General features: G+C 32.1%; 3 protein-coding genes across 6 annotated transcripts in view; 1 reads left to right on the forward strand and 2 right to left on the reverse strand.

Annotated features, from left to right (window-relative positions):
- The window catches only part of sdk (sidekick cell adhesion molecule), a 54,945-nt gene extending 42,860 nt beyond the window's left edge, over positions 1-12,085 (reverse strand). For all 4 annotated transcript variants that reach the window (XM_029307563.2, XM_085482677.1, XM_029307562.2 and 1 more), the window contains exon 1: positions 10,894-12,085. In XM_029307563.2, the coding sequence (XP_029163396.2) occupies positions 10,894-10,987 (94 nt within the window). In that variant the 5' untranslated portion in view covers positions 10,988-12,085. The remainder of the gene's footprint in view (positions 1-10,893) is intronic.
- A 587-nt stretch (positions 12,086-12,672) lies between these two features.
- mus101 (mutagen-sensitive 101) lies at positions 12,673-22,775 on the forward strand. Its single transcript, XM_085482518.1, has 26 exons — positions 12,673-13,098; positions 13,714-13,853; positions 14,023-14,158; positions 14,242-14,349; positions 14,624-14,830; positions 14,915-15,128; positions 15,503-15,637; positions 15,733-15,809; positions 15,892-16,061; positions 16,373-16,514; positions 16,690-16,816; positions 16,986-17,171; positions 17,536-17,717; positions 17,923-18,089; positions 18,472-18,677; positions 18,894-19,036; positions 19,254-19,478; positions 19,555-19,617; positions 19,794-19,981; positions 20,207-20,328; positions 20,425-20,489; positions 20,911-21,033; positions 21,113-21,313; positions 21,825-22,054; positions 22,133-22,196; positions 22,473-22,775. The coding sequence occupies exons 1-26, from the start codon at positions 12,985-12,987 to the stop codon at positions 22,629-22,631; spliced, it is 3,894 nt and encodes a 1,297-aa protein (XP_085338644.1). The 5' UTR covers positions 12,673-12,984; the 3' UTR covers positions 22,632-22,775.
- On the reverse strand, positions 22,434-25,827 carry LOC146723290 (cytochrome P450 6k1-like). The gene is made up of 6 exons (XM_085482520.1): positions 25,326-25,827; positions 24,920-25,158; positions 24,481-24,714; positions 24,079-24,359; positions 23,765-23,954; positions 22,434-23,396 (listed from the first exon to the last, which is right to left on the reverse strand). The coding sequence occupies exons 1-6, from the start codon at positions 25,577-25,579 to the stop codon at positions 23,239-23,241; spliced, it is 1,356 nt and encodes a 451-aa protein (XP_085338646.1). The 5' UTR covers positions 25,580-25,827; the 3' UTR covers positions 22,434-23,238.
- Positions 25,828-26,700: the final 873 nt, after the last annotated feature.

The raw sequence follows: 26,700 nt of genomic DNA on the forward strand, positions 1-26,700 counted from the left end.
ATTTAGATTCGCAGATCGACATTGATTCCTCTCGCACGGAACTCACACAGGAAACCGCAGTCAGGATGCGAGGAACAAAGGAGGGAAATTGAAGAGAGGAACCGTGCGAACCTGAAGAGGCTGCATCTCGAGACACTCTGCAGCATCCCCGAAAAATTTATTTGCACGATAATCTCTTCTATATCTATCTTTAAACAGCAGACTCAAAGAAAACAATTCCCTGATTTTTTCAAATTTTCTCCAAGACCAAAAATTCATTTTTCCCTGACTTTTTAGTATTTTTTTTTTCCAAATATATAGTTTGCATATATCTATATGATAAATCAATTCAATGTTGAATCATGAAATCTTTGAGATATTTTTGTCAACAATGAAAAGGTTCGGAAATTAAAAAAACAAAAATTTAAATCAATTATACAATCTGCATTATGTACGATAATCGAAACAAACATGTCACTATTTAAAGAACCACCTTTTTATATTATATCAAATTTTTTAGTTTTGTCTCTATCAAACATTGAAATAAAATAACACGACGATAAAAATATAAATTAACAAATCGATTTGTAACAACACAGAAAATTAGCATGCTGGGAGTCAAGGAAAAGTTTCTATTAATTTAATAAAAAATTTCCAATTACTGAGACAAATATATAATGTGGAAAAATCCAGATAAATAGTAAAATTTCCTGACTTTTTTCCCTGACAATGCCCGCGGTTTTCCACACAGAGAGAATATCCTGACTTTTTTTTCGTTCAAGATTCTCCTCGCGACTCAAAAATAAATGATGAACTTTAGTACCAGGAGGAAAAATGAAAAGAGGCTGCTAATAATATGCAGTCATTTCTCGAGATAAAGGTTAAATTGACACAATTGCGCATTTCGAGAGAAGAGTCATCGTTGCACAACTTATAAATAAAACGTGACGCAACCATGATCGATGATTAATTCCGTCGGAGGAATGCGGGATGCATCGGAAACCAGATGATTAAAGAAGTTACCGCGTCTCTAATGTCCTTTCGCGCTCGTGCTCAGGTGAGCGAGAATTTCCGTTACCGATATGGACCTTGAGCGAGAGTTGCGCAAAATGCAAGCGGTTTCGAGAGAAAGAGAGAGACAAGGTGTGCATGCATGTGCAATACGCGTTTACCCGACATTTTCACTTTCCGCCGACGATTCTTCCGCGACGCGTGGTCAGCGGCGGAACAAAGAAAAGGCGGAAGAAATAAAACGCGCGCGTATAGATGACAAAAAAAAAATCGCGCGACGAGGAGAATCGCAAAGCGAGAATGCACTTGCTTCGATTCACGTTGGGGAATAATGCGGAGAACGACCAACAGAGACAGCCGTATATAATTTGCCTACCCTGGGCGTGACAGAAACGTATGCCACGCGTTTCGCAATTTCTTTCCACCGCTTGCGCCCGACCAAGATATTACATTTATCGTGAGACAAAGTGTTCTCCATGCTGAAGAGTTATGAATCAAATTCATCACTTGCATCGATAAATATGTGGTTTTTCTTCCTTTCTGCACGGAGAGAATTTTTTAATTTACTCTGAATATCATGGAAATTTTTGAACAATATTGGTATTGAAAGAATTTTATACGAGTTTCTCTGAGATAAAAAATAATATATGTATGTACATATAGTAAAATTAATCGAACATATTTTATATCTTATTGTATTGGTAGATATTCATTTTTTTTATTGTGGTAAATTTCTGATTAATCAGAAAACCTCTCATTAAAATTCTTATCATAAATATTATACTGTCACATGATTACCGTAATTTTCAGGGTAAATTCTAAGAGTTTTATAAGAGTTTCTCTAATAAAAAAAATATCAATATGTATGAACATAGTAAAATTAATCGGACATATTTTATATCTTATTGTGATAGATATTAATTTTTTTATTGCGGTTAATATTGATCAGAGAAACTCATAAAATTCTTATCATAAATATCATATTGTCTTATAATTACCGTGATTTTCAGGGTAAATTCTAAGAAAAAATTTTCTCTGCGTGCATATCATAATATTTTAAGTTATATTTTGCGCATCTCTGCTTAAATAAAAAAAGAAAAGGCAAGGAAAATAATACTAATACGACATTTTCGACTGCGCGAGTTTGAAAGGAAAACGAGAAAGAAGCGAGTTTCTCCCGAGTCTCCTCGCACAGGTAATTTGCTGGGAACGTGATTACCGAGCTCGCTCTGGAGTAATCGGCGCATCAGAATGAGCTCTTCAGGTATCTAACATCGGCGAGCACCCAAAGAAAAAAAGAAACCAATTTGCCGCGAAAGGGGTAAAGACACTTGAGTTTCGTTTTTTGGCGAGAATTCAAACTACAATTACTAGATTTTAATCCAATAAATATATTCGACAGGGTGTCCAGCAGACTCAATGAAAAAAATTCCCTGACTTTTTAGTAGGTATTATTTTTTCCAAATATATAATTTGCATGATAAATCAATTAAATCTTAAATCATGAAATCCTTAAGATATTTTTGTCAACAATGAAAAGGTTCGGAAGTTACAACAAAAATTTAAATCAATTGTACAATCTGCATTATGTACGATAATCGAAACAAACATGTCACTAGAAACTATTTAAATAATCACCTTTTTATTTCCTAGATAGAAAGCTGCCTCGATTTGCCGAGATTAAATACAGAGTCTAGGTAAAAAAATCCAATTTAAAATATCTGTCTAAGTCCAGAATACACCGTAAAAATTTACCTTTATTTTACCGAGGAAAAAAATAATCGGAAAAATCTGGGTTCTAGATTGCCACTAAAATATTTTTCCCAAATTAGAATAAATATGAAACTATATATGGGGCCAGGATTGAATAATCTAGCTTATAGAAATAATTATAATACAAATCAAGCAAGTATTTAAAAAAATTATAGGTCCTAGTTAGACACCAAAAACTTTTCTACAAATTCTGGACGTAATCTTATCAGCCGGATTCTACGATAGAGCCTGTACGATTTAGACGTCCCAAACTTTACACAGATTCTAGTTAGATTTTTCATCTGGATTCTAGAAATATTTTTAAAAGAATATATGGAGCCTTGATTATTTCCAGACAAAATTTCTCCCTGGAAAGTCAAGGAAAAGTTTATATTTATTTAATAAAAAATTTCAAATTATGCGACAAACGTATAGAACATGCACTGAAAAAAAAATTTTGTTGGATTAACAAAAATTCTGTTCAAAAATGGATGAAACGGAATTCTGGTTGAATCTACCAGAATTCCTTTTAATACAACAAATATCTTGTTTGCATTAATAAACTGATTTGATGTACAAACAAGATGCTTGTTGCATTAAAAAGAATTCTGATAGATGCTTGTTGCATTAAAAGGAATTGTGGTAGATTCAACCAGTAATTCCGTTTCGTCCATTTTCGAACAGAATTTTTGTTAATCCAACAAAATTTTTTTTCCAGTGTGTGAAAAAATCCAGATAAATAGTAAAATTTCCTGACTTTTCTCCCTGACAATTCCAGATTTCTAAAATTCCCCCTACAATGCCCGGTTTTCCCTGTCCGCTAGACATCCTGTCAAACTATACAATTACTAGATTTTAATCCAAATAAATAATAGAAAGCTTTGCGAAGAGAAGGTGAATCTCGCGAGAATATACGAAGCTTTATGTCTACTGTACCGCAGTAAGAAGTTCCTATTTATGACGCGATGCGGTTGAACTAAGGGAATAAAACCGAGAAGAAGGCTGAAGACGAAAGAAGCTGAAGAAGAGGAAAGGAGAGGAAGAAAGAAGAAGAAGAAGAAGCCATGAAAGACGAGAAAGCCTTGTCGGGGGGACGGTCAGTGGCCCCTGGTGCACCGGCTCCACCGCGTTCCGTGGCGTCGCTTCACGTCGACGAGTTTCCATGGCGAATAATAATGGGAATTACGACGACATACACACATGCCGGACCTTTGGGGCCCCGATGCTTTTTGTCGTTGCCGCGACTACGGTAACGAGGTCGAGACAATAGCGGTCGCGCTGAGAGCGAACGCTGACATTCCGAATGCTCCTTCGTCTCTCCTTCGGGGAGAAGCCGAAGCCGATGAAGAATTTGCCGCTGTGAATGACGGGAAACAAAACGGTGGGTCAGGAATTCAAAGGCCTTCCGGTTTGCGTGTCCGATATATTCCTTTTTCTCTCGTACGTTCCTTGTTTTGTTCGCTTATATAAGCATCTGCCGACATATTTAAGTACCTTTTCTATATAGCTGTTGTTTTAAGAAAAATATGGAACATATATGGAATAAAAAGTTGCTCGTTGCTTATCGAGTATCTCTGCGCAAAATTTTAACAAATTTTTTCTTTAAAAAAATAATAACAATTAAACTCATTTCTAAAATTCTGAAAGTATACGCAACGCACTTGATGTATTTCTTACTGCTCGTTTATATTCTTACGTCCCAATAAAATCACTCGACCGTACTACAATAATAATCGGCAAAAAGGACGGAAAGAAGGGAAGTAAAAAAATGTATAAGAGAGAAAAAATGCGCGCGAGAGAGAGAAAGAGGAAGATATCAACGGCGAGAAGGACAGGTAGATGATAACGATAATGAAGATGACGCGGTAAAGGATGGAGAGATAAAAGCAAAACGGATGGCACATCCGGTCGCTGAGGGTCCGAGAGGATAACGGCCTAAGGCCGCTCGAGACCAGTAAAGGCCGCGAGAAACCATCTCCGCCGCCTGTCGAGTTTTTGTACGTCACCGCGACTCGCAGAAATCATTAACGTGCCGTCGACGATATCGCGTCAAAAATGGTATATAGTGATAAAAATATTGTACACGTTATCACTCGCTAAGAGCACTTCTTTGCTCGACCTTTCTTTCGTTCATTTTCGAGTCGATTTTTCCTTTATAAAAATGTCAAAAATACATGTAAATTGCCAGGGTTCGGTAATAACTATAATAGTTAATTAGTTAAAAGTTAAAATGTTAATAATTTTTAAAACTAACTTTTTGAGAGATAACGAAATTTTTAAAAAATCAAACTTCAGATAAAAACATATATAGATAAATATACAATGGATATAGGAAAAATAATGAAAAACTAAAAAATGGAAAATAAAATAAATAAAAAATAAAAATATAAAATAAATGAAAATTACTTCGTTTATAATCTCAGTAGACTTTACTTTGAGAAAAATTTAGTTTGAAAGCTTAGAAAAATAATGTGTTACACAGTGCAATTTTTATTAATTACTCTAATAATCTTCAAAATTTTCGTTATGAGGTAAAATAAATTTGAGATTAACCGTAAATTTACGGTAAATGCAATTTTATGGTTCTTTTTACTTTAATCTCTTATGAAATTGTCACGTTTTTTTCGAACACCTAATCTAGAGAGTTTGTTCTCTTCAGGGTTTGCGCTCAATAGCTTTACCTTGCCGAAGAAAGGTACTCGCGTTCGATACAGTGACTAAAAGACTATAGAAAAGTGGAGAGAACTTATTCTACATGCGGGTGAGGGAGACTTGTGTCGAGGATCAGGTAAAGACCCTTGTCCTTTATTGTACCTTGAACGAGCTGACGCTACAATGATAGATACTTTTCATAGTACACACGTACATGTACACGGTTACCATTACTGGCAATAGCTTTCTTTTATCACTACCGGTTCCTACTTTCCCTACCTTTTTCAATTAAGCTCACTGCAGACAGTAATAATGGTATAATACAATTCATATTTATTTTAATATTAATATTTAAATGATTTATTAATTATTTTCAAAATTAAACAAATCATATATAGTAGGCCAACTGAACGAGCAAATAAATAAGGTGTAAAAATTTTTATTAATAGTTAAATAATTAAATTAACATTTCGTTACAGAATCGATATAAATTGTAAACGTTTCGACTGCACTACAGTCTTTATCAATACATAAAAGTTAAATATTAAAATACAAAGTTTCTATCAGGGAAAACAATACAAGATACCGACATAATAGTTTCATTGGACGTTGTTTCATTATTTACTAATGTTTCCGTAGATCTTGCATTAAACGGTATCAATAATAGATGGCATTTTATAGAGTCACACACAAAGATTCCCAAAAATGAATTCATAGGTATAATAAAATTTATACTAACTTCTACATTTTTCACTTTTAATAACATAACTTACAAACAAATTTATGGGACTCCTATGGGTTCCCCACTTTCTCCGATCATTGCCGATATAGTCATGCAGGACTTGGAAACATTGGTAATTAGTAATTTAAATTGCGAAATGACTTTCTATTTCCGTTATGTAGACGACATTATTTTATGCACTTCCGCTGACAATATTACATATGTTTTGAACGAATTCAACAATTATAACGATAGACTACAATTTACATTGGAAAAAGAGGATAATCGTTGTATAAGCTTTTTAGACATAATGATCAAAGTAATAGATAATAAAATTTATTTAGATTGGTATCACAAAAAGACATTCTCAGGTAGATTACTTTCATTTTTTTCAAATCATCCGACTTGTCATAAAATAGGAACAATTTATAACTTGGTAGATAGAGCTTTATTACTATCACATCCGCAATTTCACAAAAAAAATATAGAGAAAGCTATTAACATTTTGCTATCCAACGGTTATCCTCTTGATCTAATTTTCACAGAAATAAAACGCAGATTAAAAAATCTCTCAACTAAGAAATTTAACAAGCCTAATAATAACAATATAACAGATACCAATAATACTAATACTAACATTAAATATTTTGTCATACCTTATATAGAATCAATATCTGAGAAAGTTGCTTCAGCAATAAGAAGACCTGACGTAGTGGTAGGATATCGTTGCATTAAAAAATTGAATGACTTCATAAAAGTTCAAAAGGACAAAAATAATTGCCCCGCGAATTCTAATGTTATTTATAAATTGAATTGCAACGATTGTGACGCCACATATGTCGGACAGACAAAAAGACAGTTAGGAACGAGACTTAAAGAGCATAAAAATAATATTAAATTAGACTCTGCTAGACATTCGGTTGTCACAGAACACATTCTAAACGAACAACATACATTTGACTGGGACAATATTAAAATTATGGATCACGAAAAGAACTACCATAAAAGACTAATATCTGACATGATCCACATTAAAGAACAGAAAAATGGAATTAATTTAAATACAGACACCGAATTGTTAGACAGTAGTTATTTTGACATACTTAAAAAATTTGCTGAATCATAATTTAGAAAAAACATTGGTAATAAATAAATACATCACGCTCTCTATTTTGACATTTGGTATTCAGACTTCGCAACACACACTTGAAATATCGGGGAAAAGGACTTGTTAAAACGATAATGTAAGTTGAAAGATTTTTTAATTTTCTCTGACATTGATTTAATTCGCGTATTATATCCGTAGCATGCTCAAATGTCGCATAACTTGGCATCTCAGACCAATCGCCTTGCATATCTATTGGTCAACAGCGAAGAATCGTTTCAATTTTATATTTTAATATTTAACTAACTTTGTATTTTTAACATTTAACTTTGTATTTTAATATTTAACTTTTATGTATTGATAAAGACTGTAGTGCAGTCGAAACGTTTACAATTTATATCGATTCTGTAACGAAATGTTAATTTAATTATTTAACTATTAATAAAAATTTTTACACCTTATTTATTTGCTCGTTCAGTTGGCCTACTATATATGATTTGTTTAATTTTGTTAAATTATACGAGCCTTTCATTAATTAATTTTAATTATTTTTATTTTATTATATATATAATTATAATTATATGTAATTATTTATATAATTATAATTATATATTAATTTACATATAAATATTTAATATAATGATCGAAATATTAATATTAATTTTAATATTAATTATTTTATTTTATTATATATCATATTCTACGTTTCGATGCATGTACATGCATATGTAGCCTGTGAGAATATTTTGGATATTTCGCGGTTTTCTGCGGTTATCACGAGTTTCATCAAACAAGACCGACTACGGAGCGAGAATTTATATTCTGTCGACGAGACAGAAAAAATAGAATATGGGATTTGGTAAAGAACGAAGCTCTTCTGTCGCGACTCTTATCACCCTTTATCTGTTAGCCGACCGGTATCAATGCTCGACGTTGTTTAAGGGAAATTTAATCAATGCCGGTCTGTCTGTCCTTATTTTACGACGGAGAAGCGCGTGCCAGAAGCAAAATGAAGACATTGTTTTTGCTTTTTCTTCTTTTTTTGCTTCTGTATGTATAAAGAAAAACCGGAATGGCACGAGCGACTTTTAAATTCGGAACAAAAGAAATTCAAATAATTCAAAGTAGAAGATTTAATCAATTTCTGCATTTCGAGTCTAAATCAATGATCAAACTATTTGACACTCTCAGTCGTCTTAAAATTCGGCTTTTCGAGCAACTCTGAACGTCGAGGAAATTTTAATGTAAAATATTTCTCGCGCACAGCTTCCGTTTGCTCCCTCCCACCTCGTTTAATTTTGTTTTACTATTTTATCTTAATTCGAGTTCTATAATATAAAACTATAATTCTCTCTCATCATATACCATGTTTAATCTACACGTAGAGAATTTTCTCTTAGAATTTGCCCTGGAATCGTGGTAATCGTGAGACAATATATGGTATTGAATGAATTTTAAAGAGCTTCTTTGATTAATATGTACCATAATAAAAAAAAAATAATATGTACATATAGTAAAATTAACCGAACTGATAATACTAATATTTTTATTTTTATTGTGGTAAATATTTTAATCAGAGAAACTCTTATAAAATCCTCCCAATATTGTCCTATAATTACCAAGATTTAAAGGTAAATTCTAACAGAAAATCTCCGTGCACAGCTTCGCGGAAATATATTTTGCATCTATTTATTGAATTTTTATTGCGCGCATATTATATATTTTTGACAGCAAACGTGAGATGAAACGCGAACGAAAAATGAATGGAAAGGGTTAATTCGGAATTGTCCTCGTGCGGCACGTGCTCACAGCCATCCTCCCTGACAATCGAGACGAGAGGTCAACGGTTTAACTTCGTTCGCACAATTGCTCCGGATTAACGTCGTAATAAATCTCAATTAGGGTCGCTCCTACGCCACACTCGACCGCTGTGCAGGGGAGATTTCGCAGATTTTCCCTCGACACGTTGGTCCATCGGGGGATTTCTAATGACGTTTATTGAGAAGTAATCACCGTGCGAGTCACGTGCGACATAGCTAGTTCACATGTATAGTGTCTACTAATGTGTTTACACAAACTGGATTATCTTTTTGGTAAATAATATTTTATATATATATATATATATATATATATATATATTTTCTTCAACGAATATCATTTTCTTAATAAATAAGTAGAGAAATTATAAATTAAATCATACTTATATATATTTATATGTAACAATATTTGTTATAATTATTTTATGTTTAATAAAATATTTTTTAAATATTATGAATACCTTCAAATATCTACTAATAATAGTCTAATTAATATTTTTCTTAAATATTTTACTTATTTAATTAAAATAGAAAAAATTTTGATAATATTATTATTGAAATTATTATCCTTGAATAAATTTCAGTTTGTTTTTTTTTTAAAGAGCCTGCAGCCTTTAATGCAGTTACTTGAATTGTAGATTTGTTCAAATTTTCTCTTTAACTCCCCTATTTTGTAAACATTAATTTCTTGTATATTTGAGTCATATCACATTAGATGTTTCTAAGAAAATTTCATCAGTCATCGGATTTATTTATACTGCAATATTATAAAACATACGACACTTGAGAATCCTTTAAAGCGAATGGTATACAAAGCAAGAGATAGAGAAAGAAAAATGATCCAAGGCAGATGTTCGATGCCCAGACCAGAGGATCTATTGGCCTTGAATCTTCTTTGCTCTCCTTCGTCCCTTTTCTTTCGTTTCGTCACAATTTTCTATTTCAATTCTCGAAAAAATTTTCAAGAACAGCCTCAGTAAAATAATATCTCATGTCCTTCGTCTATCAAAATTTTCCTAACAATCGGCATTGCGTTTGAAAACGTCATTTATTTTTAACATTAAAAAAAAAATTATTTATATAATCAACGCAAATAAATTATTCGCATCCATATTTCAAAGCAGGGTTGGGTAATAACTAATTAGTTCAAAGTTAAAAAAATAGTTAAAAAGTTAATAATTTTTAACTTAGCTTAGTTAATTTAAATTGTATTAATTTTTAACTTTAACTAGTTATTTTTGACCTTAAACTTATTAACTTTTTTTGCGTTTGAGAGATAACGAAATTTAAAAAAATCAAACTTCAGACAAAAACATTCAGATAAAAACAACACAACAAGGACAAACAAGGTAAATTTGTTTATCTCTGAATACCAGTATTGTTTTTATATAAGTTATAAACGTATTATTTTTAAATTAAAGTATTATTAATTTTTATGTTAATTTGTCATCAATTGTAATTACCAAAAAATATATTTCTACATATAAAAATCAAAATTTCTTTGTTATTTGGTATTATAAATCCTAAAAGAATTAACAAACAAAATTCTAATTACATTTAATATAAATGTTTTTAAAAATTAACTTTACTTTGATTTAACTTCAGTTAATTTAATCTTAACTTAAACTAAATTAATTTTTTGTTCATGCAACTTTTAACTTAACTAAATTAATTTCGTAAGCAACTAAAAAAAAATCATTAACTTACCCAACCCTGTTTCAAAGACTCGAAAAATCTGATTCAAGTCTTCACGTATATCAAAACTTTTTCGAACGCAGGTGGTTATCGTAATAAGAGGAGCCGCAAAAAATGAAATAAAAAAATGAAGAGATATAGATGATGCTCTCAGGACTTACCGGTGGCACAGATGCTGCCGATGATCCAGACGAGGCAAAGGCCGGCAAGGAGGCTGCGCGTCCTCGCGGAGGTCGTCGCCGGTCGCCGCTCCATCCTCTTGCCACACCGTTGCGCGCCGTTGACCTCGCTCCCTCCACTATTCCTCTTTCTTCACCGTCCGCGCCTGCACCTCACCTTCGCTTCTTCGTGGTCCGCCGTGTGTAAGGAGTTCCGGAAGGAGCGTGACGCGAGTTACGCCAATCGCGGCGAACCGCGGCGCGTCTTCGTTTCACGTACACTCGCGTCTCGCATTCCGCGCGATACACTCGCTTCACCTATTCACCTCACCTTCCCCTCCCTCTTACCCTCTCTCCGTCGAACGTGTCGAAATACGCGTTCAACTGTTCTAACGAAGGAACGCGCAACTAGGACGAACGCGTCGTAGAATGATATAAAACTCGCGCCGCATAATAACACTTTTTTGCACTCTTTTTCTCGGGAAAACAATTCTCACGGATCCACCGGGACGAGCGCATTCCTCGAAAAGCGACGCGAGTCTCCCTTCCTTTCTCTTCCTTCCCTTACCCACGTCCGTGAGAATCCGTAGACACGGAGAGGGATCTCGATATCGATCGCGATCGAACCGTCCTCCTCTCATTCACCTTCGATCGCCATTCACCATTCTTGTTCTTCTCGGCGTTTAACCGACGCGAAGATCGACGAGATCACTGATATTTCTCCCTCTCTGATCGAGTTCGATTCGCGTCGTTCTCGATTCAAATACGCGCCTAACTTCACAGCGCAAACATTAAACGCAAACTTCGCAGCGTATAGAGAAGATTCCTCGCGAGATACCACTCACCTCGTCGATTTCTTCCTCGCCCCTCGGGAAGATTCGCGACGTAAACGCTCGCACATTCACCTGGTAACACCTGGCAACACCTGGCAAACACAACACCGTTAAATTCCGCTTCGGCGGGATTTCGTCGGAACTTCGTCGCGACACTCGGAATCACGCGTCCGATCGTTCGAGCACGAGAGGTTCCGCGCGAGTTTGCTGATCCTCCCTGTCGTCCGCGTACTGACGGAGTGTCGCCTGCAACCGACCCCGAAGCCACGAGACTCGTCTTGCTCGGCGCGATGCACCGCGTCGCTCGGCGAGCGTGTTTGGACGACGTTGAAGCGTCAACTTAAACCTGCGTGCACGCGCATGCCCGGCCGAGATGAGACTGACCGGCCAATCACCGCCGAGCGCCGCCTGCGCTCGCTCGGCCGTCCTCGGCCGCGCTCGGCCGCGCTCGGCGACGCGACGCCGGGAGCGCCCGATGACAGCCTTAAGGCCCGTTCACACGCGGCGACCGTGCGACCGACCAATGACGGTTCGCGTAGCCTAGGGAAATTTCGTTAATTGAAAAGGTGATCTGACGAATTGCAGTTTTCCAAAAGTCATGCCGCGACATATCACCTGTTGAATATTTGAAAATTCGTACGGAAATTTGCAATTGTATTTATGATATGGTTGTTTATAAAAAAATTGATAAATTATTTTTAATCACTCTCGTACTACTTTTTATGCTAGATTGGCTAAGAAAACGATAAGTGTAATTAAAATTAAAATAAAGTAAGTATTTTGAGTTTGTCAAAAATTTGTGAAAGGAACTTATAAATATGCTTGACATCTGACGAGATTTTTATGACATTTTGCGAAGATTTATGTATGTAATTTTTGTAAAAAAGATATTATATAATTTTATTTACATATCTCTATACAAATTTCTTGCAGCTATGCCCATCTATGTATTTTACATAATTTATGATCCCGCCAATGTACACCGGTCGTCATCACTTTAGTGGTGTTTGTGTTTGAGCTTGTGCTCCGCAGCCAAAATAGAAGACTAGACGACTAGTACATTGGTCGTTCGCATCTGTTTTCTTCATATGTGTGCCAAATATGTGACAAGAAAGTGTATCGGATTTTTGCATGTTTTTCGGCGAACATTAGTGCAGTATGCTTGGAGTGCAACTCCATTTTATGTATATCTTCACGTTTTGTGTTTATTTCATCTCCAACACTAGTCTCGCGTGTAATTTTAGCTAAAACAGAACTCAAAATGATGATGACACAGGAAAGTCAAGTCGATTGCGACGTAAACATTCATTTTGTCATTCCGAATCATCTGGAGTCCGAAAATGATTGTAGCGAGGAAATGTGGCTAGCCTACAATGTTCGTATATATTTCTATTTTCCTCCCTATATATTGTTTCTTTAATATATAATACAGAAGCGAAATTTACTTGCTCCAATATTTTTAAATTTGTTTCTTTTTATCACTTTTTTTTATATTGACAAATAAACTGTGAAGATCGCCAGTAGTAACTAGTCCAAATTTCAATAGTAAAAGTCGACCAAACTGGCAATAATTTAGCATCTTTAATGAATGTTTGATTGACTTTTATTATTGAAATTTGGATTTTATATTGAACTGAAACAAAAAGGAGCTTAAGCTATAATTAGACTACAGATTGAGATTGTATTGAAATTTGGACATTCAAAAGAAAGAAAACTCAAATTCAATGAATTTTGCTTTGATTGGTCAAATTGCAATTCAATCTCAATCTTTAGTCTGATTACGGCTTTAAGCAATTAAAATGTAAGACTCTTTCTTAATTGTATCACTTCATTGAGAATCCTACATTCCTTTTTACAATTTATTTTATTCATTAATATTTATATTATCTAATGTATATTTTATATAAGATTTTTAAATTACTCTAATGAATTATACAAACATTTATTTTAACAATTTCTTTAATAAAAAGATTTATTATATTTACATTAGAAATGTAGTGAACTTGGCTTGGAACCAAATTGGGTTATCGAGAAGATTTGTGACCAGATGAAACCATCAAAAAATGATGTATTTATTATAGAAGAATTTAATGGTATCTTATTTGAAAAGCTAAAAAATTTCAAGTGTTCGTAAGTATACAAAGAACTAATTTTTACTGTTATAACAATTAAGATATATAATTAATTATTATTTTATAATATGTGAGAATGTATATCTTATTTTGATGATATATGAAATGATTCAAAAGAACTGAACAAAAACGTTTATATTTATTGCTAATTTATATTTATATTTTAGCAGAATAGTATCACCAAAGTGCCTACTTATTTGTTTTCTAAATGGAGAACCAATTCCTGAAGGAAGGAGTCCGATATATACAACTTCTATGAGGAACATGTGTATTTGCACATCGGGTTTAAGTTCAGAAATTAAAGTACAATTATCTTAATAGTTTCTATGAATAAATTTCAATTATTTCACACAATATGTCATTTCAAGTTTTAATTGTTTTCGCAGAATCAGATACAACAACGAATTGAATATATGGGAGGTGTCTTCACAAAGCAATTAAGAAGTTCTGTTACACATTTAATAGCAGATTCTGTAATGTCTGCAAAATACGAAGTATGCATATATTCCCAGAGGGCCACAGTAATTATTATGACATCATTTTGATGGCAAATGATGCATTTTGACATCAAAATGATGTCATAATAATTACTGTGATTATCTGGGTTTATATAATATATTTACAAAAAATATTCAGTTATTTAAATAATTATGATATATAATCCTATAATGCAATAGTGTGTGGTGTGTGTGTACATTATTTATTTGAAATTGAATACATTATTTAGGAATCTATGTCAATATCTATATAATCTCTGTTCTTTTCAAGTGTGCTATAGAAATGAAGATACCAATTATGACAAAGGAATGGATAGAAGCTGTTTGGGAAGCAAATTTGAAAAGTATGGTTCAAGCAAATGATAAGATTTTTGATAAATACAAATGTCCAGTTTTTAAGAATCTAATAGTTACTTCGACAAATCTTTCTAAACGTCAGAAAGAAGAAGTTAAACATTTGATACATGATCATGGAGGAGTAAGTCTTAATGTTAACTCTCTCTTACGTAATTATGACTAAAACATATCAGTAAGTAATTTGAATTATATTTGTGTTTTGTAGACATTTATGGGTCCTCTTGATGGAACAAAAGTTCGAGTGGTTTTAGCTTCCGCGAATGGCCCGATAAGCGATAAATTAAAGTACGCCATGGAAAATGATATCGCTTGTTTAAAACCTGATTGGGTGTATGAGAGTATTAAAGTAGGATACGCTTTACCTTTCCATAATTTTATTATCAAATCTATGAAAGCCTGTTCAACACCGGAAAAGTATAGTATGTAATATATTAATGGACAGTCATTATAATTTATGTTAAAATATAAGTAAAATGTTAGTTTACAACTTAGAAATCAATTTATTGCGCTTTTTTTTCTTTTTGTTTTTTAAATTAATAATTTTTTACCTCATTAATGTAATGAATTTTTTTAAATGAATAATTATAATAACATTAGAGGCTGTAGTATTATTGAATAGTAAAACTACTTATAATACGTTTGATCAATTTAAATTTTGAATAATTAGAAAGAAATATATATTTTGAAGATTGTAGTATAATATATTAATATATTAATTTATTATTAGTTTTATAATAAAGATAATGGATATTTAAATTACAATAAATTGTATGCTTTTTATATATTTTTGCAGCTCGAGAAACGTTAAACTGTTCTGAAATCAGTTCTATACCACATGATAGGTATCAGAATAATTACATAAACGAGACTCATAATACGACATCAAATTTCTCTATTGTAGATGCAGTACCTAATAATTTCTCTAACAGTAAGAGTATTAATTAATAAATTTTCTTAATGTAATACTTGCATTTTTTTATATCGATTTTAAATGGAAGTGTATTTGTGCTTTTTTCTATACAGATGCTATGTTAAACGTTTTGAACCGACTCACTTTTAGTGAAGCAAAATCAGCTGGACCATTTCTGGATGGATGTAATGTAAATCTTTCTTTACAATTTTTTTAGTTTATTATATTTGTTTTATTACTTTAATTTTACGATTAATGTGTTATTTTTGCAGATTTATCTCGCTGGATTTGCAACAAATATCAAAGACAAATTGAATAGAATATTAAATGTAGGCGGTGCAACACGTTTCGATGACATATCAGATGCTGTGACACACGTAATTGTTGGCGATGAGAGTAAAGCCTCCATGAACTTGAAAGCAATGAAAATGAAATGTTTAAGGTACATTAACATATAAAATTTTATTATCTTTATTATATTCTTATTTTCTGTATCTTATGTTTGTACGTTTATTAAGAACAAATTCTTATTTTCAATTTCTCTTAATTAAAAGATATATTTTCGAGAAAGAACATTTATTTCGAATCTAATGAGAACTTTGGGCTTTTTAAATTTCACAAGTTTAAAACCTGTTCATTACAACTTTGAATAATAACTTGTCAATATGTGTCAATATTTAAAACTTTTTTCATATCAGTTAGTTTTGTTCATTTTCATATTAACAATTGTTGATACATATATGTTTTTTGTAGCCCTTATGTATTGAACATAGAATGGCTAGAAGAGAGTATGAAACTGAAACGACCCGCACCGGAAGATCGTTTTTTGTTTGGAGTAAATAGCGGAACACCTAAGAAAAATATTGAGACACCCGCTTCTCCACTCAGTCAAAAGGTCGGTAAAAACATTTAATGGTAATTTAAAATTTATCTTCAGATTGTCGTAAAATTTCTCATTAAAAATTAAATTATATATATTGTATAAGATTTTCGCTTTTGCTGCATTTTTTTTGCATTGATAAATTGATATGTTGACAAAAACTAATGTAAACGTTTCTATGTTATTTTAGAATTTACAAATGTTGCAACCACCAAAGAGACCACCTATACCACTTTTTAATTTGGAAAAAGAAGTTGCACTTTCGAATGAGAAACAGCAATCTGATCTCGTGCAGCAATATCTACAGAAAACCAACGGTAATCATGCAAATCGTCTTTTAATGATATATTTACGATACACATTACATGAGTATTTTATATATATTGCTAATTAATTAGAAAAGAATATAATTATTAATGGGAAAATGAAAATTGTGCAAATGTTTATGGATCTTTCTCATTATAATTGCAAATAATTGAATTACAGATTGCAGCGGCGTGATGCAAGAATACACGAAGCTTCATATATCTATTTCGCAGGATAAAAATGCAGCTAATACAAGTAACGCCAATGAAATTCGCTCATCGGATACCACGCAAATAAAAAATACGAACGACGACAGTTCTGTGCCGCTTAGTCAAAGCTGTACAATAAATGAAAAGTTACTCAGAGGTATGATTGAAGATTTATATTCTTATTTTCATATTTTTATACTTTAAAAAGCAAATAAAATGTTTATGTATACCTATATATGCGCCATATAAAGTGATTAAATTCTCTAATCAAATATTGAAACTAATGCTTCTTAATGACTGTTGATTAAGAGATCACCTTAAGAGATGAAATATTGAAGAGTACTATTTATAAAACAAAGTATATTTTTTCTGAAAATAATTATATATTATACAAATTTTTTTTATATCATTATGGATCAATTTAAAAAAACCAACGATATCAACAGATGCATTTTATAGATTTAACTACGATAATATTTATTTATTGTGATAATACTTATTTATTAAAATGATATGCGCAGGCTTGACATTTGTTGTGGTCGACTTCGATAAAGAAGACAATAACGTGAAAGAAACCATCGAAATGTTGGGTGGACGTGTAGTTTCAAAAACATACAGCGGTATCCCAGATTATGGCGTCGTGCCTTTGCAAGGAGCACCTTTGAAATACACAGTCAATGAAATCGTGACCGATTTATTTATTGTATGTATCTTTTAATGTCTCTTTAAAAAAAGTTTTTTGATAGATTTTAGTTTTCGTTTTTTCCATAAAAATTTTAAATATATATATTTTTAGATATGTATATAAAGATGTATATAAATCTATAATGCATTCTTTTGAGTAATATCTCATTAATAACTAATGATTAATAAATAATTAATATTGTCAATTTTCAATCTGTTAACAGGAAGATTGCATAAACCAGGAACGAGTCGTTGATATTGAATACTATCACAAGCCATTCTCTCTTAGGAAACCTTGCAGTCCGTTGTCGGGCTGCGTTATAACGATGAGCATGTATACTGGAACCGAACGAATATACCTTTCGGCATTGGCTAAGAAACTTGGCGCCATGTAACGTATATTATCAATCTATTATAATTTTTGTTGTAACAAAAATTCCGAGATTTTTACTTAAGATGGATTATAAAGTCTGCTTTGCTACTCATTGTGACAACTATATTCTCAGTTATACTACGTTTTAGCAGACAATTCAGCTGTATAGTATATATACATGAGTGAAAACTATATTTGCGAATCGATAGTCATCATAGTGAGTAACTAATAAATTCAAACTCGGAATTTGATCGTATAACTAGTCACATCATAATCATGCGTCAGACTCTAGTCATGCAGAATAATTCGCGTTATTAAGAGCACACAAAGTCGGAAAGTTGGGTGATTCTATGAGCAAGCAAGTCGAAAAAAAATATATATAGTCTTTCGATATTTTCAGATGTCAAGATATGTTTGCACGAAAAGCCAACGCGGAGAAGAATACGCATGGCAGTACACATTTGGTTTGTCCAACCCCGGAAGGAAATAAATATAACGCAGCCGTAAGATGGAAATTGCCGGCTGTTACCGCCGATTGGCTGAAGACCTGCGCTGATCAATTAACTCTCGTAGATGAAACTCCATTTCTTGTCGGAGAAACAATGGGTAAAAATTGATTTATACATATATTACATATCAATCATTTTACACGTGCTTTACTCCTTTTCCTTTCTCAAATTTCTTTTTGAAATTTTTCTTTTTGGAATATTTGATTCAGTATAGAACACATATTCAGTTTTTGAACAGGTTTCTGATCTTCTTGATTTATATTTCCATCTTGATTATTGCTTTTATATATAATGTTAATATGTATATTAAAAGCGCCAGATAGATTGAATACTACAAGCAACGAAACAATTCTCAACCAAACTCCATCGAGTGCTCAGGAAAATAAAACAAATTTGCCAGAGGAGGTCACAACACGGACCATCCTTACACCGAAGCGTAATTTACCTCAAGTCAAGGTATTTGCAATAATATATATATTGATGTTTCATCTTATAACATTTAATTTAATAATACTCTGTGATTACATATGTGTATATGTGCAATATAAATTAAATATATAATATCAAGTCAAGTATGCTCAAGACAATTCAACTTATTTATATTAAAACGATCTGCTTCCGTTTTGCTTCAACAGAATTTATATTTAAGATTGCAATTTTGATAACATTACAGGAGATGTTCACTGTAGAAACTCCATTAATAAACAAGAGACTCAGTTCTGTAATGAACCAGACACCGAATTCGCCGTTTCATGTGTCCACTCCAGACACTCCGTATGGACAAGTTTTTAAATCTAATCCTTCCCCAGACACAAGAAAAGGGTGGATTAAATGGGTGGACAATTTCCCGGATTTGCAAGTAGCAGAACCGCCGTTAAAACGACGCGCACCTAGCACCGTGAGTATCACGATTTTCACGATTTCTGATTATGTGTTCAAATTAGTAAGCTATAAATTAAGAATTTTATTTGCAGCCACTCTCAGATTTGAAGAAACAACTGTGGGAGAAATTGAAGAATGCGGGTCAATCTGAAAAAGTAAGACATAAATACATATTATTAAGAGTCGCACGTGCAATCTTAATGCATTATTTCGTGTAGAAATGACACTAGAATAAATCTAACAGTAATGCAATTGGTTTCTTATTATCGTATCATTTTTTTATCTTAATATCAAGATTGCTTTGATTAACTTTATATATTTAATTTGCCAGAGAGATGCAGCGAATGAACCCATAATGAGATCGAATGATTCTCCTGCGGAAAAAGCTGCTGAGGAAAAAACCGATCCATTTAATATAAATGCTCCATCAACCTATGCTTCTGAGCCTATTAACCGAAAACTTGACTTCGACGAAGCAAGTAGTCCAGTGTCAAATAAGTCGAGTAATGAAATAAACATGTACGTTTTAATTATTCTGAATAATTAGAATATAATTATAAAAGTAACATAAAACATAAAATACATAAGAGATAAAACAAATAACATTAAAAAATTTAAATATTATATAAATATTATATTTAAATATTAAATATTAATATAATATATAAAAATATATATTATAAATTATAATATAACAATATAATATTATATTGATGAAATTAAATTTGAATTTTGTATAAATAGGCAAATAGCGAAGTTGGATCAAATACTTCAACAAACGTCCCGTAATTCTGAAAATAGATACTCGATATCTGGAGAAAGTACAAATAAATACGACGTGGAAACTTCTGATGACATACAAAAATGTGAGTACTTATCGTGAATATTATCAGATTACAGAATCGATGTTTCTAATTTCGTATTGTTCTCTCTTTCATTGATTAATAATTTTACAAATACAGGTATAATAAAAGATTCGCAACCTATCGACGCTATTGTATGGGAGGATCCGAATCATCCAAAGCAGGTATGTAATAGCTTACATATTTTTTCCAAGTAATTTTTGTACAATAAAATAGATCCTCTGTTCTCATCACATGCATTTAATTGTTTGTATGCTTGAAATAGAATAAATACAAAATTTATATCTTATAAAACTATAAAAATGAAAGACAAGAATATGAAATATATATATAGTATATATATATATATATATATATATATATATATATATATATATATATATACATACAACATGAATAAATAACACTTTTGATATTTGATACAATAGTAAAAATTCGATTAAGAACAAATTAAAGTTGAATAGATTTCACTAATTATTACTAATATAATATATGTTATACGAGTTATACGAGTTTACATGTCCTTATTTTTATTCAATATTCTTTTATATTTGTCCAATCTATATTTTATATTTATATTTACAGTTAAGTTTAAACAAACAAACAAGTGAAGATGTTTATGTCAATGTGACTGAGGAACATAATGAAGAAGATATCACTGAATATCAACCACCAATGATACGACGGTTTATGCTCTCGGGTATAAAGGTATAACATTTTCGAGGAGTTATGTAATTAGTTTTAGTTCAATATATTGGATTCACTACTCTTTAATGTATTTTAACAGGATAAGAAAGCATACGAACAAGTGATATTAGAACTCGGCGGAGACGTGTCGACGGATCCGAAATATGATAATAACGCCACGCATCTCTTATGTATCAGGCTTTCCAGAAATGAGAAAATGCTTGGTAGCATAGCTGCTGGAAAATGGCTCATACATTGCTCATATTTACGTGATTGCGAACAAGAAGGCAGATTCCTCGATGTTAGTATATTTGTATATTTTTATTATATTTGTTAGATATATTTAGTATTTATATTTATCAGCTATATACTATAATACTTTATCGAAAAATACTTGGTAATATATTTTCCAATCAATTTAGAATACTTTTTTTCAACGAATTTAAATTGAAAGTTGAAAGAGATAATCATTTATTGCAAAAGTATGATATCATGTTTATCAATGCACAATTAAATATACTAATTAATCATCAGATATTTTGGATAGTGCAACAAATTTGTAATTGATAACTTTTGAGAAGAAGAAACGTTATTCGATGTTATGTCAAACTAAGTTAAAGATATTTTTAATGATAACATTTAAAATCTATGAACAAAATAAAATATAGACAACTGCTTCTTTAATTCTTTAAACAAAACGCCAATTTCGAATATAATACAGTTAAGTTTCTTAAATCATCGGGATCAAACAAATTCTTTACATTCTGTCAATCCTCAATTATTTTCTATACTCATATGCGTATAAATTTTAGGAGGAAAAATATGAATGGGGCAATCCGAAGAGCAAAGGTATGATCCCGGAACCGAACGGCGAGATTGAGCAAGCGATCGCAGCTGCAGCTTATAAGTGGCGACTGAGATTGCAGAATGAATCAAATGGTCCATTTTCTGACATGGTGGCACTGTTAATGGTCTCCGAAGACAAGTACGACCAGTTTAAAAGATTGATCGAAGCTGGTGGCGGTTCGGTTACGCAAGCCAGGTGAATATCAATGTTCAACATTTATAAAAAAAAAGAATTCTATTATACATTATCGTGACATCTTCAATTTGATTGCAGACCGCCCTATGATGCCAGTTCGTCTGGACGTAGAATCACGCACTGCTTCGTCAATGTGAAACAGGTAAACATTTTCTAGAGTAAACTACTCGAAACTAAATATAGCGATATAGCTAAAAGTTAATGGCTTTTTTCGTTTTAATAATATCTTCAATATTTTTAAAATAATGAATATTTAATTTATGTGCAATGTATGATTGAAAAAATAATTATATATATATATATATAATACTAAAATTTGAATAGAGAAATGCTTATTGTATTATGGTACATGGTATATATTTATATATGCAACTGCTCATTTATGCAAAAAGAAGATTTATTATTATTATAAACACAGGTGAAACAGCCTGTAGACTGGGCTATGTTGGCTAGCAAGGGTATCCTCTGCTTCTTACCGCAGTACCTCAGCGATTATCTGATGGCAGTGGAACCACTCAATCCGCGGGACTGTGTACTTCCGGAATTCAAAAAATATCTGGCGTTATTGCCTAAATAGTCCAATCGGGATTATAATCACAATTAAATTTATATAAACAAAACGGCATAATATGTAGATCACAGCATAGTGTACATAGTGAATTCAGTGGTGTAAAACTTGACTACAAATAGCTAAAAAAACCTGAAATAAAGCTAACACAATTTCTTTTTACAAAAAATAATCAAATGATTGCTCTATAGATTGATTTATATATCTATTATTTTAATTGTGTGTATTGAATTTATTTTTATCTTTCTAATTTACTTTGTAAAAAGAATAAGTGTTAAAAATTCTTATTTTTCAGATAGTGAAAAGAATATATAAATAGAATTAAGAAAATTGTATATAATTATTAATGCTACGATTATATAAACTATATAAAATAACTTTAATAGAACTATTTTTGATTATGATAATTAGATTTGTAAGACATTCATATCCTTTGAACAAAATATTCTTCCAATGTCCTCTCAAATAAAATATTCATTAATTAGATTCAACATTGAAAAAAAACATACAAAAAAATAATATATCATTAAAATCAGAGTATTAGTATTACGAGAGAGTAATACGATTAATTTATATGTATAATAATATAATATGGTGTAAATAATATAAATACTAATTATATCTTCTTCAAGTCCAGCAGGAATCCTGTGGGTGGCGTAGTGAACACATTTCGCGGATCCACAATAGACATCCATGAAGGATTCAAAAAAACCTCGTAATCGCGTAGAATCTCTATCAACCCGACAGCGGTTTGTAACATTCCTAATCGTGTACCTAATAACCAAGAGGAAAATCAATCTGAAGAAGATCGAAAATTTAATGGAAGAGCAAAAGCGAATTCAGAACTTTTTTCGTAATATAATATACAACAGGTAATTAAAACCCCAATAGATCTCTTAATATATTTGTTTTATAAATAATATAAAAAATTTAGTTGTGCATATTTGTCAAATATTTAAAAAATTAATTATTTTGCTAATCGGTTTTGTTTTGCAGATGTAATAAATGAATTGTAATAAAAAACATAAAATGAAATGAATAGATCTATCAACTGATAGATATCGAAGAATATTTGCTGCAGCAAGTTCTACATTTTATCAAATCCATTCCAAATCCGCCTGTATAGCCAACGATTCACCTACCTATACAATTTCGTGGGCCTTCGCCGAAAGGTAAGAAAGTGCATGGTACAATCTCGTCCTTCCTCTCGTCGCTAAATCGTTCAGGATCGAAACGCTTAGGATCCGAGTAATACCTGGGATCACTCTGAATACCGCGTAATGCGACGTACACCGGTGTCCCTTTCTCGATAGTTATCTCTGTATTGGGTAACTGTAATTTATTTTTGTCAATTGTATTATTCTCTTTGTATTATTTTCTTCTATTGACACTTCTATTTAGCTAAAAGATCTATCATTAAAAGAAAAAGAGCGATTTAATATAATATTATACATACCGTATAATCCTCTAAGGGAACTCTATCCAGGACTGGCGCGGGCGGATAAAGTCTTAACGTTTCGTTCATCAACTGATGCAGATATTTCATATTATGGACCGCTTCATATGTGACACCGTTTGCTTCTTGGATCTTCTCGAGGATTTCTTCTCTGACGCGTTTCTGCATTTCCGGATGTTTGGCCAACTCGCAGAGGGTGTAGGTCATAGTGGTGATGCTAGTCTCGCGACCAGCCACGAAAAAGATCGCCGCTTGAGCGAGAAGGATATCGCCCTCGAATCCTGAGAACAGCAGATCTTTATTTTGTGAGTATTAATTTTGAATTTATTTATTTCATATCAGATTCAGATTAATATTATTCATTATCGTAAAATATATTGTATACTCTAGTTGAATACTCACGGAAACCAGTATCGTCTGAATTTTCATCTTTTAATTGCAAAAGAGAATCGATCAGATCTCCCCGTTTTGTCTTCGTTACTTTCCTATTGTCCATAGAATCCCAAAAGACCTTGCGGAAGTAATCCGTGTAGTCGCCGAGCATCTTGCTACCCGTATACTTTCCAATTTCCGGCAAAAAGAACAAGAGAAAGAATTGCACGGTCCTTAAGAAGGTTGCTTGAATTGCCTTACGTGCTGTATCAATGAGAAAACAAAAAGAACATGTATGAAATAAGAAGGATACTTTTGCTTTAGATATAATAATATAACGTGATATTTTTAAACTTGATAGATATCTTTAAATTTTTCATAATTGTGGCTTTATAAAATCCATTTTAAATATTTAAAATTCATAAAAAGAATAGGATTCTCTATTTACATGTTTTTATATTTTATTTACAGTTTTCGAAAAATTCTGGCGCCGGGGTGTCGAAACAATTTGTCCGAATTCCAAACGCCACGGAGGATATCACAACGGTGGTGTACTTATAGAACAAGTCCTTAAGAGGCATCGACACAATCTTGGAATCGTTCGCGAACTGATCACGCAAATATTCCCTCATCATCTCCCCAGACTCTTGCATAAGCAAGAAGATACTCTTTAGTTTACCGCTCGTAAATACCGGTGACATTTTTGTCCTGTGTAGCAAAGACTTTTGATAAAATTATACCGAAAAACGATTGGTTTTTCAACTTGACAATGAGATAAATTTGAGAATAACAAAATAATAAGAATAATTTTAAACAAATAGCGAAATAAAATAATGAAATATTTTGAGTCTATGATGCAAGTACGCGTCGTTTACCTCAAGTGCTTCCATTCGGGGTTCTTAACAGTGAAGAGACTCCAATTACTAACTTTGTCGGAGGTGCTTCTGCCATCGAAATGATGATTCTGAAATACGTGAAAGTCCTTAATCATAATTTGCTTGATCAGTTCCGGATTTCTCACTAGCAGGAACGGCTTGTGCAGGATATAGATGCCGATTACGTCGTCCTCATCCGCGGCTTGCCGATGCAGCTCGCCGAGGACCACACCTGCTGGTTTGCGCATAAGCATTGCGTCTTTGAAATGACCGAAGAACCAATGTGCAGGTAAGGTACGTACACCACGTCTTTGCCAATAGGAGTGTTTTCATTTTAGCCAAAAATAAAGCGTTGCCAAAAGTGAGGAGAATATTAAGAGCGCATCTGAGAGAATACAGTTAGTTAATATTGCCATTTTGCACAAACTTAATAAAAAAACACCGTGTAAATCTTGCGTGTTACTCGTTTGAAATGCTGACTGCAACTAAACAGAAATGAAAAATATACAAAGATTAAAAATGTACACGATTGTTATATAAATATTTACAATTTGACGAGTCACTTATCAAGGATAACAGTATCTTTTTCTCATATACTGGATGTCACAGAAAATTATAAAAACATTGCAACAGAAATGAGCGAACGATTCAAGATTGAACTTCGAACTTGATTCTTTACAAACAAAAAATATAAAAAACATATTTACATCTTGAATAATAGCACATTTTTCCATACTGGAGTGTTGTTATCTTTTGTATATTCTATTCGATGATTCGATCTATACATCTAATAATGTGCAGATAGTGAGAGAAAAATTATACATTTGATAATAGGAAGGAAGAAAATGCGTTTATAGTAATAGCATTCATTAGTAGTGAAGACAAATATGTTACTATAAAGGCATTCTTTTAACACACAATCACTCGTTATAAATGTCTTCTGTTTATATCGTAATAGCTTATTATGATATATGTTCAGCATTCAGTTATTTTAAGATAATTTCACTGCGTAATATGGATACAGAGATAGTTGCAATTGATTCTTTCGTGAAGTATAAATAATATTATCGGATCATTTTTATCTAATCACAAAAATTTTACTCGAAAACATATTTTTTTATATACACTCGAAAAAATTATCGCAACACGTAATTAATATCAAAATTTCGCATAAATTCAAATAAGCGTATCTCCGCGAAAAATTATCGTATTTGAACAATTTTTTTGTTTTCAAGAGTGATAAAAATAGTGATAAAAAGAATAAAGTAATCAAAACAGATAAAATTACTTTAACAACAAAAATGCTTGTGGTTTTTTCGTGATAAAGTTATATTATTTGTTTATAATTGTTTTAAAAATCGCATTTTAATATTTT

Source organism: Nylanderia fulva, unplaced genomic scaffold, assembly GCF_048542155.1.
Source record: "Nylanderia fulva isolate GAGA-0341 unplaced genomic scaffold, ASM4854215v1 Scaffold21, whole genome shotgun sequence".
NCBI lineage: Eukaryota > Metazoa > Arthropoda > Insecta > Hymenoptera > Formicidae > Nylanderia > Nylanderia fulva.